The sequence below is a fragment of the Raphanus sativus genome, chromosome 6 (genome assembly GCF_000801105.2).
Source record: "Raphanus sativus cultivar WK10039 chromosome 6, ASM80110v3, whole genome shotgun sequence".
In the NCBI taxonomy this organism is placed as follows: Eukaryota; Viridiplantae; Streptophyta; class Magnoliopsida; order Brassicales; family Brassicaceae; genus Raphanus; species Raphanus sativus.
The window spans coordinates 4,679,802-4,696,862 of record NC_079516.1 but is presented as its reverse complement, the minus strand read 5'-3'; the positions used below and the strand labels follow the sequence as shown (position 1 = coordinate 4,696,862).

At 29.4% G+C, this 17,061-nt stretch overlaps 1 protein-coding gene and 1 pseudogene across 1 annotated transcript; both read left to right on the top strand.

Moving 5' to 3' along the window:
* The first annotated feature begins 1,259 nt into the window (after positions 1-1,259).
* On the top strand, positions 1,260-6,080 carry LOC108810240 (NAI2-like protein; annotated as a pseudogene).
* A 6,166-nt stretch (positions 6,081-12,246) lies between these two features.
* LOC108835330 (NAI2-like protein) lies at positions 12,247-15,559 on the top strand. Its single transcript, XM_056987730.1, has 12 exons — positions 12,247-12,647; positions 12,770-12,818; positions 12,916-12,977; positions 13,144-13,207; positions 13,296-13,349; positions 13,443-13,493; positions 13,632-13,715; positions 13,832-13,879; positions 13,992-14,045; positions 14,132-14,275; positions 14,509-14,615; positions 14,758-15,559. The coding sequence occupies exons 1-12, from the start codon at positions 12,447-12,449 to the stop codon at positions 15,439-15,441; spliced, it is 1,602 nt and encodes a 533-aa protein (XP_056843710.1). The 5' UTR covers positions 12,247-12,446; the 3' UTR covers positions 15,442-15,559.
* The last annotated feature ends 1,502 nt before the right edge of the window (positions 15,560-17,061 follow it).

The following is a 17,061-nucleotide window of genomic DNA, read 5'->3' as shown; positions in this document are numbered from 1 at the left end:
ATTGTAATTAATTATATATTTAATTTATTAAAGATATAATCATATTAACTAATCTAACTCTTAACGTGATTAACATGAGAGCTGAATGCGGAAAATTACTTATGTAATAATTTATTTTAGAAGGTTCTGTATAGGTATTTGTAATTTTAATTTAAAATCAGTGAAATTATATGTGAATTTTTTTCTTACTAATTAATTTAATTTGAAATTCCTAAAAGAAATACGCCAAACGGCTATAATTTTTTCATTTTTTCGCAAAACACTGCTTTTTCAAAATAAGGTCGATAAATGATAGTCAAATTTACAGTCTACTATATATATGACCTTAATCTCCATGCCGTCTCTTGCAAATCAAAGTCAATATTTGCATTTTGTAGTCAACTTTTCTCTGTCTTATAAATCTGACCCCAAGTCTGGATAGTCATAAATTTAAGTATTTGTTTCCTTCGTCTATTCATGTCATTTTCACAGTCTTGTAATATAAACGACCTAAACTAACTCGGTAAACTCATATACTATGCTTTTGTTTCGTTCGTTTGTTCTTCATATAACCTAATTTTGTGGTCGATTTCACATGTTTGATGTATAATTTTTTATCTGTTGAAGGAGTAAAATAATAAAATAGGCTTTTACTGAGAGATGTATATGTCTTTACAAGTTATTTGAATTTTTTAAAAAGAAAAATCTGAATCTTTTTATTATTGGAACCCGGACCGTGGTACCTGGCGCCAGATGCCAAAGTCGGCAGTAGTACTACAGTACATGCACAAACTAATACGACTTGAACAAAATTTTATTAACATAATGTTTTAATCACGAAACAAAACTTAGGTTTAGTAGAGAACTTTAATAGGCATTGCACACTTGATTTTTGATTTTCCCTGGTCATCTATGGAACTACAAGATGTGAACCTGACTTACGATATAGCGAGTGCACTTATAATTAAAAATCAATAAGCTCCATGACCCGGTCAATTAACAACTTCAAAAATTATCAAACCTTAACGTATATTTACATCATTTATGGAGTAGAAGTATATTTACATCATTGATTGCGAAGCATAGAATATGTTATGTTATTGATGAGTAAATAAAAGGACTCGAGACTTGATTAAATATGTTTATATTAAAAAGACGCGTTAGTTTATTCTACATCATGAGCTCTATTTAAAGCACAAGAAGCTTTGCTTCAAACATCAAAACAACTAAACAAGTACAATCTTAGGGAATAAAACATTGTCTTTTGTTTGGTGTATGTAATGCCAATCTCCGCGATGGGAAACAAACGTGTGGTTTTGGCGCTAGCAATTTGTCTCGTTCTCTCAAGCTTCCATGAGGTTTCTTGTCAGGTAAGCAAGCCACAATCAGATACATTTTTCTTAATTAACATACCAAACTATTAAAGAAGGAATAAGAAGATTTTTTTTTTTTTTGTAAACTTGAAGGAATAAGAAGATGAATATCAAAAAAGATGAATATCAGAATTGAAATGGACTTGCATGCATTGATTTGATTTTTGTTTCAGGTTGGCGGAACCAATGAATTTGGAACGTTAGAGGGTCAAGAATCTGAATGTAAACAATACATATTTAACGAACTTAATAATTTTGTTATCTTAACGTCGATATATAAATAGCCAGTCAAAAAAAAAAAATTCAAAAAAAGATATATAAATAGCCAGTGTATTAAATTTGTCTTGTTTGGTTGCAGATAATGTCCAAACAGGGAAAGCGACATCATCTGTGTCTCACTCGGTTGAAGCTGAGGTAAAACCTCGAACATTCTTTAGATTTTTGTAACTCAATTCTAGGTTTAAAAAATGAGGTAAACTTAGACACTTTTGATGTTTTATAACTCAATTCTAGGTTAAAAAGAAACGAGGTGAACCTAGAACATTTCTATGATGTTTATAATTCAATTCTAGGATAAGAAGAAAACGAGATGAACCTGGAAAAATTATTTTGATGTTTATAACTCAACTCTAGATTAAAATAAACGAGGTTAACCTAGAACATTCTTTTGATGTTTATAACTCAATTCTAGGTTTGAAAAACGAGGTAAACCAGTAAATTCTTTTGATGTTTATAACTCAACTCTAGATTAAAATAAACGAGGTTAACCTAGAACATTCTTTTGATGTTTATAACTCAATTCTAGGTTTGAAAAACGAGGTAAACCAGTAAATGTAGAACATTCTTTTGATATTATAACTCAATTCTAGGTTAAAAACAATAATTTATGGGTGATTTGGTGTACATATTTTTGGCCTGTCTTAAAGATTTCTTTAGAAAACATGTTTTTTTTTTAATTATGGTCTGTGAACTTTCGGTTATATAGTCGGAAGCTGCTAGTAGTTATGAAGCGGGTCAAAGTTCCAGTAGTTCGGACGACATCAAACGTCTAATGCAAGGTATAGTGTTACAGATGTTAATTAATAGGATTAGAACTATCTATTCCGATTATGTTATTAATAGGTTTGTCCTCTTCGATTGTAGGTTTTAATAAAAATGATGGAACTGAAGCTGATTTAATGGATGCTTCTGAAACCGGTAAGATGTTCTTCCTATTCCCCTTTGTTTCTCCGAGGCAAAGTTTTTTTGGTAACTAAAACACTTTTATTATGTGTGCATCATCAATTCAGGTGCTTCGAATCAGGAACGGGTGAAAGAGCTTCAACGCCAGATGGAAGGTAATTTTGGCTATATATGTTTTCTTATAAAACATTGAACATGTGACCAAACAAAAAAAATCTTTGAACCATTATTGTAAGACCATCTTTTAATGTATTTTTACTCTTTTCATCTAAATAGAGGTTGAATTTACTTCCATGTGTTTTTCTAATATAACATTTCTCTATTAGAGGAAAAAGCTTAAAAACTGTTGTTTCTTCTCCTATTTATTTATTTATAGGAAAACTAGCAATTTATATTTTATAGAAAGAAATAGAGATGAATTGAATAACATTTACTTCTAGTGCTATTAGAAATAGAGATGTTCTAAAAATTTCTTCTATCTAATAATTGTTTTCATGTTCCATTGGATCATAGCTTCAGCATCTACCAGAACTGTTGTAGAAGAAGAAGAAATCACAGAGGAAAAGAGTAAGCTGGAAACACTTGGAACCACATTCCAAGGTAGACATTGAATAATACAAAATTTTGTATAGCTAAATTTATTATTTGTATTTTTTAAAATTCATATAGAGAATTCAGTGTAGTTTGAAGCTTATTTGTTCATTTGTTACTTCCAGGGAGTGAAAGTAGAGATGATGGAAGCGATATAAACCAAATATATTATAAAAATAACGGTGAAAAGGAATGTAAGAATACACTTCAGTCAATGTTCTCATTTACTTATTTATATGTTAGTTTTGCAAAAGAGTTCTTGGTTCAGTCAGTATTCTGATTTACATATACCATGTATTGTCACAGCTGAGGGAAACCGAGGGTTCATGATAAAGGAACCGATAATAACTAGAAATGGAGGTATATAATTTGCCTATTCTCTATGTAGTTCTCTTAAAGTTATCAGATCATCGTGATGTATATAACCAGTTATCTGCTTTCAGATGAGTCAATGGGGAGTCGTCAACAGTATGAGTCGAAGCAAGAGTCAATGGAGGGTCGTCTAGAGTATGAGTCGAAGACAAGCAGTAGCGGCGCAGGAGTTATAGGGTCTCTATCAATTGGACAGTCAGGTTTGTCTCTCAATTAAGCTTTTGTATTTTGTCGTACCATACATAATACATTAATAAAAGAATGTGAGAAGAAAATGTTATTAGTTAAGTGTTTGCCGTGTTTTAAGTTAGTTACTTGACCCGTCCGACCGGGCGGGTATTTATTTTATGTTTTTTAATTTTTTTTTAATTTAAATGATGTTTTATAATATTTAAATATAAATTTAAATCGGGAATTATTTTTTTGTTATAATAAAAATAAAAATTAAAAATTTTAATAAAATTTTTCTGATATAAATTTTAAATTTCTTAATGAAAATAATATAAAGGTGGATCATAATTTTTTTAATTCAAACATCTTTGCATCCCAAAAAAATAAATTTATAAATACATAAAATATATAACCATATTTGGAACTATAATTTTTATTAAAAAATAAATTTGTTGAAGAAAAATAATGTTGCGCTGTTTTTGTTTATTTCTAGAGCTTGATCCGTGACATTATAAATTTTTTTTTTACTTTAAATTTTTTATCTGTACTAATGGTATACTATATATATTTGTAAACTAAAAGTATTACATAATTGTTAATATAACATTTTAAAACATAATGATTTTATTTATTACTTTAATATAATTATATTTTGTGATTTAATAGTCTATTATATCACAATGTATCATATAAACAAATCTTATATTTATAACTAATTGGACTTATATATGGAAGCATTATGCTAATAATATATGAAACAAATTATTTTATATTTTATTTATATGTTATATAAATTGATAATGATGTGTGATTTTTATTTTATTTTTTATTACTAATAAATATTAAAAATATTTAATATGTCAATACGAAATATATTGGGAAATATATTTTGGTTAAGATTTTATTAAGGAAATATATTATTTAAATTAGTAAAAAACATTAAATGCTTAAATATATTATTTAAATTAGGAAAATACAATCATACTTAAATATAGCTTCATTTAATATCTTAGTGGCATGACAATGTAAATATAGTGAAAAACTAAGGGTTAATCTAATTTTGTACTTCTGTTTTAATAGAATAGATTGATTAAGCTAATAATTTAGGAAAATCCCAAGTTTACAAAGGTTTTTACAATTATATGTATATTAAATTCTTCATATCCTTACTAATGTATTACTGTTTAGCAGTACAGTTATATAATTGCCAAAAAATTGGTAACTGTAAGGAAATTTGCTCAAATCTGTTTGTTAATCTCTAAAATGCAAAAGTCTGTTTTAATTTCCTTATAAAAAGCATAGCAGCTTGTCTGTACAAAAGTTTTATTTTAGATGAATAAAATTTAAAAATTTTTCAAAAAAGAAAAAAAATCTCTAAAATGCCCTAATTACACAGAAAACTCAAAGGAGCTTGATTTTTTGTTGTTGTTGTGGACATATATGTAGGTGCGTGGCGCTGTATTAACCCAGACAAAGATGGTGTTAAGGGAGACGATTCTATGGTTATACCAAAGTATGACTTAAATGACATTATCAAGGAAGAATCCATTAAGGTAATGCTCAGGCTTGGACATCTTTCATGAAATATATATATATATATACAATTAATATATACACATATACAATTATTATTGGGATAAACTAAGTTATTGTTGTAACATCACAATCAATGTGTTAACTTTGATATGTAGGGATCCTCGTCAAAGACCTCTAGTCTCATAACATCGCTGACCGAGATTGTTGATAATCACAAGAAAGGACGATGGACAGATGTAAAAATAGGAAAGGTTTCTACCACGGAAACATCCGAGAAAGTAAGGAAGCTAAAAATGACCTTGCAAAAGTATGTTGGTATAAAGGTACGTGAGCTCGTAGCTCGTTCGGATTACGAGGATATACTGACAATGGGTGCACGTTATGAAGAACTAACCCGGGCTAAAGTACCCTGCATATCGAGGCTGGCCACGTATGGGACTGTGATAAGACAAGGATTCAATCCCACCTTCTGTCATATTGCACGAAAAGATGGCCATAGAGAAGCAAAAAAGGGTGGACGCTGAGTTCGAGTCAGTCAAGGCTTTGGCTCAGAAAGGAGACAACTTGGCCGTACAAATATTCGCGATGAAGAAGGCGGTGTTGAAGCTTGAGGCTGAGAAGAAACAAGTTGAGATTAAATTCCAGAGGAGTGTTGAGAATCTATCAATAGTTCTAGAGGAATCGTCTCATGCATACGAGAAGCATCGTGTGGTTGTTCGCGAGTGGAAGGAGGTGCAAGCATCTGCGGAATATTCTCTTGAGACCATCCAGAAGGCAGATGTTGTCTGGGTTCAGTTTCTCAACACTCTTACTTAAACAAAAATACCTTTTTGTTGTTCTTTCTCTTTCAATAAAAGTTGCTTAATTTTGTTTTCGACTGTGATCATATATGGAATAAAATCATCATTATATACTAAATTAATAAACTTATTTTGTTAATTCAATGCCAAAGATATTTCATGTCATCATAGCTTTAATTTGAACTATTATGAGTAAAACTTGATGAGTTGTGAACGATTTAGTTTTCTTTTTAGATAAAAATATGAAAACTATGTTTCATTAGGCTAATTTATATTTTGTATCATTTTTGCCTCTAATACTTTTTAATATTTTTCAAAAGAAATCAAATAAATAGTTTTACAAACAAAAAAAAATTAAAATAGTAACTACTGAGGATACCTATATCAATTTGGTGGTATTTTACAGTTTAAAAAATGTTTAAAATAATTATTTCATAGCATAATAGAAAATGTAAACCATTTTTCATTGAATCTATTATATTTAGAATATGTGATCTACGTAAATAGTAGTTATCTAAAAATATTTGGAATACACATTCTACGCTTAATTTATCGCTCTAAAATTTGTAATAAATCGGAATCTACACATTACAATAAATCTAAAATTAGTAGAAGTCGATTTCAAACATGTTTACCGTATTATACATAGAGTAGAATACATATTATACTAATAAGGATAATCAGTTCCAAAAATATAGAAATAGAATACTTGAAAATATTCAGTTTCCTTATACTTTAAAAAGCAAATTTTTCAAAAAAATAAATTAAAAATCGTGATAAACTGCCTCTTACACCATCTCTATATCTATTGATTGTTCCCAAAAATTTCACATTTATTCTACCATGATTCATATCTATGCTTCATGTGATGTTTGGAAATTGGTTGTAGCTTCAGGTTGAAGTTTTTCTGTTGATGAAAAGAAAGAGGGAAGGTTACTTGCTTTGGAATTGAGTTCCTCTACTGAAGAATTACAGAAAATTGTTATATAGAGGATTTTGGTTTCATAAAAACAGATGCCAATTTGGAGTTGAGTTGTCTACCTATTGGGTATGTTGATCAATTCATCAGAATGTCCACCGGTGATCATTGCAAACTCACACCAAATTACATTTTTTTCTAGGGTGGTGTAAGAAGCATCAGTCAACTCGATTGTGTATTACCTATAAAGCAAAGCAAGGGAATCCAAATAAGGTCGACATTAATCTTAATAAGATGCGAAATGATTCACGTACTGGTGAAGAAGAGGAATGTATTCCATGTGACAATGGGGTGCTTCAAGTAATGTGAAGGGGGCTAAGCATAACAAGAAGAAGAAAGGGAAAATGAAGCAAGGTGAGGTTGATGGAGATGATTTTGATACTTACAACATCTCTGAAAAAGAAAACAGAGAAAATTTGGCAAATAGTTCTTTGGTCGAATTGGTTAAGAAAGAAGATCTTTTCCTTAATAAACATTTTTTTATGTGCAATGAGGCATTACTTTCACTACATAGTTATCAAATCCAATAAATCAGTTTGGTGTATTAGATGCGCTGATAAAGTGTGCTTTTGGGATGCCCGAGAGTGTTTGAAGGGCTCGACATATTTTATTAATAAGAAGTATGTCGGTGAACATTCATGTGCACCTGCAAGCAAAACCATATATAGCCGAATTAGAAAAGAAAATAACATCAGATGAAGAGAATCGAAGGTAAACACCCGAGAATTTACCATTGACAAAAATCGAGTGTCTGAAGTGGAATAGGCATGGGTTGTTACTAGGCAATGCTGCAACTTTAACGCCGTCGTGTGATCGCCGATTTTAGAAGCAGAGAAGAGCACGCATTTGCAGAAAATGAAGGAGAAGGAAAAAAATCGAACCGAATCCGGCAGGGTGATGGTGTTACTCAAATTGGTGCCGTAGACTATTCAACTTCTACGAAGTTACCAAGAGAAGTAAAAAGGAAGTTAAGCCACAATTTATGTTTTACATATAATAATTAAGATTTTTTTTTGCTTCAGGTTTCACGGGTTGAAAGGAAGGGCAATACAATATTAATATATAAATATAATACCGTGTATATAAATGGTAGGGAAATTTGTTAGACAGTGAACTATATGTTTTTCATGGTCATACATACCACTTTTCTTTTATTTATTTCTGGCCAAGATTAAACAAAGTGTTATCTTCACTCCATGGATTAACGAATAAAAAATCTATCTTTTTAAAAACTAATATTTAAAAAAATTATAAAATTTATATATTTAATACTTTATACACTATCTTTATGCTAACTCCTAATTTTATACCTTATAATTAAGTTTAAAAATTTGGAGCTAGCCTCTTTAGATTTGAATTAGAAAATAATATCTGAGACTAGAATTAAGATGGTGGTATAAAGTTGAAATATATATATATATATATATATATATATATATATATATTTGGATTTCAGAGTTTAGTATACAAAATAAAATTTAAAGTTTTGAAAGTTTCGACTAATGGTTTCTGTATAGGTTTGAATGTTAAGTTCAAAACTAAAAAAGAAAAAGAAATTTGAAAACGATAATCTTTATAAGAACTATAGTTTATTTTTATTTAAAATATGATTTTTGGGGGATTTAGATTTAAAGTTTAATATTTATGATATAGGTTGGAAGGTTTGTATATGTGGGTTTGGGTTTAAGAGTAAGATTTTGAGATATATATATATATAATATATTATATATATATATATATTTGGATTTTGGCAATTAGCGACAAAAAATATTTTTGACTAAATCGAAAAAGATATATTTTTTTTTGTAAATTAGCTATGATTTTTGCTATGTTCTATTTCGTGGCAAATTTGTCACGAAACAAAATATAGCTAAAAATATTTTATTTCGTGTCAATTTCATAACATTTTTTGCTATGATTAATGTACAAAAATCACGGTATTTATTTCATAGCATTTTCATGGCTTTTGAAAATTTATCATGAATTTTTTGGGGTTTGGTGTGTATTCACATCCGTTTTGGATTTAATTTTCCTGGGAACTAAATTATTATTACTTAGCCAGAATGAGCCCAAATGGTTTACATGGCGGATCGTAAGATGATCGGTTCATTACCTGACATTAGTCGGAAGGTATTTCAAACTCGTATCAAACAGTGTAATAGCCAGTCTACTCTATAACATTAAATGTTTTTTTTCCGGAGTCGACCAAATCGGCCAATACTGTTTATCTTAAATATAAATATATATTATCACGAAAATTTTGTGGCTTTATCGGAGATTTCTACAGTGACTTTTCTACGTCTTATAAATATGACTTCAAGTCTATTCATGTCAGATGAAATAAAATAATGAAATTTGCTTCAGTTGACATAGTATATATGAAATTAATTTTAATTTATTCTGATTTCTTAAAGACTAGGATCTTTTTTTATTGGAAAGTTGGACTCAGGACAGTGGACAAACGAATATGTCTTGTATAATTTATAATAAACATATTGTTTTAATGGTGAAACATATTTTAGGCTTACGACATTTCCAACCAATAACACTATTTTAAAATCAAAACCGAACTATTTTTAATGTATATTTAACATTACAAAAGAGTTTTTTTTCCAATTACAACACCAAATTTTACATTAAAATTTATTTATAATGTTATATGTATTTATCTTTTTATTTATTTTTATTTAGTTATACTTTTATTAATAAATAAGATAACAGTGTTTCAATAGAGTGAATAGCATTTTAGTATGGTAAATAGTATCATTTCAAATTTGGTGTGAAATTATAATAATTTTAGTGCATATCGTTGTAATTTACTTCTTTATTCCTTTTGGGCAGCCATAAACTCTTGCATGGTTCAAAAAAAAAAAAAAAAAAAAAACTCTTGCATGGTTCTGCTGGCATATTGTTACTAAACCTAGACAATTTGAACGAAAAAAATTACACCACAAGAAAATAATTAAATTTGAGGGTTCGTTAAGAAAACAAGATAATGCATATAAATTTAATTAAATGGTACATTTTGTTGATTTTCTTGAATTTAACCGTTTCAAAGTACTTTAGATACACGGAAGCAGCAGCGGTTTAATACAACAATGAACACCATTGATAAACACTTCATCCCTCCCCTGGATAAAATTACAAACGTTCGACGGGTTACGATATTGTTTTGATCCTCAAGAAATATTTAATAAAATTTTGGTCATTCTAAGACTATCTTCAATGATGCTTCATTTTTCATTTTTTACTTCATTTAAAAGCGAATTGTGTTCTAGTGGTTCAAAATTATAAATTGGTCAATAACTGTTATTTATTCTTATCGGGATAATGGTGATGCTGCAATTTGCAGCTGTGTCCATCTATTTCATCTCACCAAGGGCCAAGATTAAACAAAGTGTTATCTTCACTGCATGGATTAACCAATAAAAATCTATCTTTTCAAAAACAAATAATTGTAAAAAATAATATAAAATTTATATATTTGATACTTTATACACTAATAACTCCTAATTTATTCCTAAAATTAATTTTAAAACTTTGGAGCTAGCCTCTTTAGATTTTGAAATTAGAAGACTAAGATCTGAGACTAGAATTAAGATGGTGGTATAAAATTGAAATATATATATTTGGATTTTAGAATTTAGTATACAAAGTAAAATTTAAAGTTTAGACTAATTGTTTCTGTATAGGTTTGAATGTAAAGTTTAAATTGAAAAAAAAAAATTTGAAAACAATAATCTTTATAAGAATTATAGTTTATTTTATTTAAAAGATGAAAACACTTTTTGATATTTAGATTTAAATTTTCATATTAATATAAGGTTTGCATATGTGGTTTGGGATTTAGGGTAAGATTTTTGAGATTAAGTCTTGAAATATATATTTTTGGATTTTGGCGATTAGCCACAGATGGATTTGTGACAGAACCAAAAACTATATTTTATTTTTTTTGTAAATTAGCCATGATTTGTTTTTCTATTTCGTGGTAGGTTTGTCACGAAATATTCATTGCAAAATTTGTAGCTATAATTAGCTACATTTTTTTGAAAATTTCATAACATTTTTTGCTATAATTTATATAAGGAAAAATAAGATTTTTTTATTTTGTAGCATTTTCGTGGCATTTTAAAAATCTATCACAAATTTTTGTGGTTATATCGGAGATTTCTACAGTGACTTTTCTAAGTCTTATAAATATGACTCCAAGTATGGATCTAGTCATATATGGAGTATATGTTTCCTTCGTCTTTCGACTATCTACAATGAGAGTGTTAAGATTCAACAGTTGAATCACTACAATAAAAATGTTGAAAAATAAAATTTGATTCCATGGATTACTTGGTGTTGAAAATATTCAACATGTTAAATAAGAAAAATATGAAGACCAGTGACGACACATTTTACTTCTTAAAGATTTTTGATATTCTCACATACTCTTTGTTATTTAAAATCAATAATCACATTATAAATTAGATAATATAATTTTGTTCTTAATACGAAAATTTGTCATTTTAGATTATCTATCAATAGAGAATAAGTTTGTTTAATTTGGATATAGAAAAAAAATAATTATTAATTTTATAAAATAATATGTTGAATTTTATTAAATAAAATCATTGTAGTGGATAAAAGTTAAATGTACATTGAATGATGATGTTAAAGGAAAAAAAGGATGTGGAATTTTAAAAGATAAACTGGAGGGTGTTAGAATCCTGAAACCTTTGTATATAGTCTTCATGTCAATTTCAAGTCTTGTAATATATACGACCTAAACTCGGTAAAGTCATATATTATGTATTTGTTTCCTTCTTCTGTTCTTCACGGCCATGTGAATCTATGTGATATGAACCTACTTTTGTGGTCGATTCACATGCTTAACATGTATGATTTTTTATCTGTTTAAGGAGTAAAATAATGAAATAGGCGTCCATGTATATGTATAATTCTCTTACAAAATTATTTGAATTTTTTTTTTTTTTTAAATCTGAATCTATTTTTTGGAATACTATTGGAACCCAGACCGTGATACCTCGCGCCAAATGCCAAAGCCGGCCGTGCTTTCTACAGTACATGCACAAACGAATACAACTTGAATAATTTTTTTGAACATAATCTTTTAATCACGAAACGAAACTTAGATCTAGTAGAGAACTTTAATAGGAATTGCACACTTGATTTTTATTTCCCTGGTCGTCGATAGAACTATCAGATCTGAACCTGACTTATGATATAGTGAGTGAACTTGTAATTAAAAATCAATAAGCTCCATGACCCGGCAATTAACAACTTCAAAAATTATCAAACCTTAACGTATGTAGACATCATTTACGGTAAACTTATATTTACATCATTAATTACGAAGCATAGAATACGTTATATTATTGATGAGTGCATAAAAGGACTCAATATACTTAATTATATATGTTTATATAAAAACGACTCGTTAGTTTAGTGTACATCATGGGCTCCGCTCTATTTAAAGCTCAAGAAGCTTTGCTTCAAACATCAAAACAACTACACAAGTACAGTCTTAAGGACTATAGCATTGTCTTTTGTTTGGTGTATGTACTGACAATCACCGCGATGGGAAACAAACGTGTGGTTTTGGCCCTAGCAATGTGTCTCGTTATCTCAAGCTTCCATGAGATTTCTTGTCAGCAGGTAAGCAAGCCACAATCAGATACATTTTTCTTAATTAACTTACAAAACTACTAAAGAAGGAATAAGAAGACGAATATCAGAATTCAAATTGACTTGCATGCATGGATTTTGTTTTGTTTCAGGTTGGCGGAAGCAGGGAATTTGGAACCTTAGAGGGTCAAGAATCTGAATGTACACAATATATCTTTGACGAACTTAATATTTTTGTTATCCTAATGTCGATATACAAATTGCAATTGTATTAAATTTGGGTTTTGTTTGGTTGCAGCTAATGTCCAAACCTTCGAAGGGAAAGCGACATCATCTGTGTCTCACTCACTCGAAGCTGAGGTAAACCTAGGACATTCTTTTGATGTTTATAAGTTATAACTCAATTATAGGTTTAAAACAAAATTTATGGGAGATTTGGTGGTACATTTTTGGCATGTCTTAAATATTTAGAGGTTCATAATTCTTAAAGAAAACTTTTGGTTTGTGAACTTCCATTTATGTATAGTATGAAGCTGCTGGTAGTTATGAAGCGGGTCAAAGTTCGAGTAGCTTGGACGACACCAAACGTGGTATAGTGGATTACAATCTATTCAGATTGAATAAAAATGCCATGTAGATCCGTTATGTTGTTAATATGATTGTCCTTTTCGATTGTAGGATTTAATAAAAATGCTGGATCTGAAGCTGAATTAATGGACGCTTCTGAAACTGGTAAGAGGTTCTATTCCACTTGGTTTCTCGAAGGCACAGTTGTTGTGGATATGAAAACATTTTTCTTATATGTTGTTCAAATTTTCAATTTAGGTGGTTCCTATCAAGAGCAGGTGAAAGAGCTTCAACAACGCCAGAGAGAAGGTAACTTTTATCTATATATGTTTTCTTAGAAAACCTTGAAACCTTCTTGGTGCATGAAGTGATATATTGATGAGTTGGAAAGGCCTAAAGAGTTCTATTCCATCTAATAACTGCTCCCATGTTCCATTTCGATCCTAGCTTCGGCATCTAGCAGAACTGTTGTAGAAGAAGAAATCACAGAGGAAAAGAGTAAGGTGGAAACACGTGGAAATACATTCCAAGGTACAGTTTGAGATGATACAATCTTTTAACAACTAATAATTGTTTGTATTAAAAAAAATTTATCTAGAGATTTAATATAATTTGCTGAAGCTTATTTGTTCATTTCTTAATTCCAGGGGGTGAACGTACAGGTGACGGAAGTGACATAAACCAAAATTATCTATGTAATAACTCAATGTTCTCAATTGCTTCTTTATATGTTAGTTAGATCTCTCTTGCAAAAGAGTTCTTAGTTCAGTAAGTAATCTGATTTGCATATATCATGCATTGTCACAGCTGAGCAAAACCGAGGGTTCATGATAAAGGAACCGACAATAACTAGAAATGAAGGTATAAATATAATCTTCCTATTCTCAAGGCAATTTTAAGAGGGTAATCAGATAATCGTGATCTATATAATTAGTTATCTTTTTCAGCTGGATCAATGGGGAGTCATCAACATTATGAGACGAAGCAAGAGTCAACTGAGGATCGTCTAGAGTATCATGAGTCGAGGACTAGCAGTAGTGGCTCAAGCAGTGGCTCAGGGATTCGTGGATCTCTACCAACTGGACAGTCAGGTTTGTGTCCAATAAATCTTTTAGTTTGGACGTACCAACATTAATATAAAAATTGAGAGAAGGAAATGATCCCAGTTAAGGTTCTTAATTACAACTATGTCGTATAAGAAATTTTGCTACCTTATTAAGTATTTAGCAAGAAATATGCTCAAATTCGTTTCGTATTAATCTCTAAAATGCCTTAATTACAAGAAACTCAGAATAGCTTAATTTTTGTTGTTGTGGGCATGCAGGTCGATGGCGCTGTATTAACCAAGACAATAATGGTGGTAAAGGAGACGATTCTATAGAGATACCAAACTATGAGTTCAATGACATCATCAAGGAAGAATCCATCGAGGTAATGCTCAGGCTTGGAGAACATTTTTCACTAAATATAGACAATAATATTATTTTTGACATCGTATAGACAATAATATTATTGGGATCAAAAAAAGATATTTTAGTAACATCACAATCAATGTGTTAACATTGAAATGTAGGGATACTCGTCAAAGACCTCTAGTCTAATAACATCGCTGACCGAGATGGTTGATAAGCATAAGAAAAGACAATGGACAGATGTAAAAACAGGAAAGGTTTCTACTACGGTAACATCAGAGAAAATAAAACAGCTAAAAATGACCCTGAAAAAGTATGTTAGTCTAAACGTAAGTGAGCTCGTGAACCATTCGGATTACGAGAAGATACTTACGATGGCTTCACAGTATGAGGAACTGACTGCAGCTAAGGAAACCTACATATGGAGGCTGGCCACATACGGGACTGTGATAAAAGAAAGTGTAAAGACCTCTCGGCGAGTGGAAACTGTGCAACAGCGTGTCACATTTTACCAAAACATGGTCTCAGAGAGGCAGAAAAGGGTGGATTCTGAGTTGGAGCTAGTCAAAGAATTGGCTCAAAAAGGAGACAACTTGGCCGTCCAAATATTCGCTATGAAGAAGGCGGTGTCGAAGCTTGAGGCACGGAAGAAGCAACTTGAAATTCAATTCCAGATGAGTGTTGAGAATCTATCAAGCGTTCTAGAAGAATCGACTCATGCATACGAGCAGCATCGTGTGGTCGTTCGCGAGTGGAAGGAGGTGCAAGCATCTGAGACTTATTCGCGTGAGACCGTCCAAACGGCACATGGTTTATGGGTTCAGTTTCTCAAAACTATTACTTGAAACAAAAATACTTCTGTGTTGTTCTTTCTCTTTTGATTTACACGCTTTTTATCTTATGTTTTATGTCTCCTTGTCATTGTCCTTGCTATCAAACCAATTAATATTTGTCCATCTTTCATCATATCCAAAAAATTTATAACCTCTACACTTATGTTTCATCATCTATCACAAAAATAAGATATGAGTTGATTTGAAGTCTAACCGAAATCATTACATCATCTATCACAAAAGTTACGTCTCAATACATATAACTTTTAATTATCTTCAAAAAAAAAACATATAACTTTAAACTCATTATCTAACCGTACATCTAATATTTAACTCATTTCATCATTTATCACAAAGTTACATTTCCTTACATCCAAACACATAATAAAAGTATTTATATTTTGTATATAAGATTACCTAAAGTCATACATCTATACTATTATTTATGAAGTGATTTTGCTTACTTGTCATGTTCTCCATAATTTTAGCTAATTTTGCTTTTTTGTCATATTTTTATTAAGTTTAAGTTAAATTATCATTGATGTATTATTTGTTTTGAGTTGAGTCACTAAATCATTAATTTAAAATAATAGCCTTGATGAATATTCTATATAAATAAAAACGAATTTTATTTTATTAATATTAAATTTATATGTCATATTAGCTTTTCTTATTTGTCATATTTTTATTAGGTTTTAGACTTTTAGATAGGTTATTAATTTATTATTAGTTTCTAACTATTCACTAATTTATTTTATTTTAATGATATAAAGTTTATATGTTATATGCTATATTAAATAATTGACTACAAAATAATATTTTAGAATTATCAAAAAAAGATAATTCTTCTATATATATCTTTTTTGTGCCTATCTGAAAACAATATTTTTATTATAAAAGTTTAAAAAAAATTAAGATACAAAACCATTTATTATTAAATATTAGTCAACCAAAAAATATAAATATATTTTCTAAACTATCTCATCTCTAAGATATGAGTGTTTTAAAAACTTAACACAATAATAAGTATATATTTTGATTAAAAGTATTTGACATATACAAATATTTTGATGTTTGATTTAACTATTTAAAAACATAAATAATAACTTATTATGCTGGTTTTAGATTAATAAGACATAAACTAATAAGTATTTATAATAAATTTATGCCCGCATGTGCGGGCAAAACACCTAGTTTAAATTAAATATGCTGTAATTTTAATAAATAATGTACGTTGATATGTAATGTGTTTTCATTTTTTCAAAAATCTATATATATCTAATAAAGATCTACCTACAATAATTTAGGCAGAATATTCTAACCACATTTGTCTCGATTTGATCGAATATAACCAGTTTAATCTTTAGCTAACCAGATATTATGTATATTAATATTGGAAATTCTATATCTAATAATTATAAAAACCAATTTGGTTATATTTAATTTATTTTATTTAGATCTAAACGATGAAAATTCATAGTATATTTTTAGAATTTCTTTTCTTATATTTCAAATTTGTTATGCTCTCACTTCCAATCTATATTTTCAAGAGTAACCCGCGCTGATCTATACAGATTTCAGATTTCCAGAGTTAGAAAATTAAATCTTATTTGGATATTTTACAAATTTTGG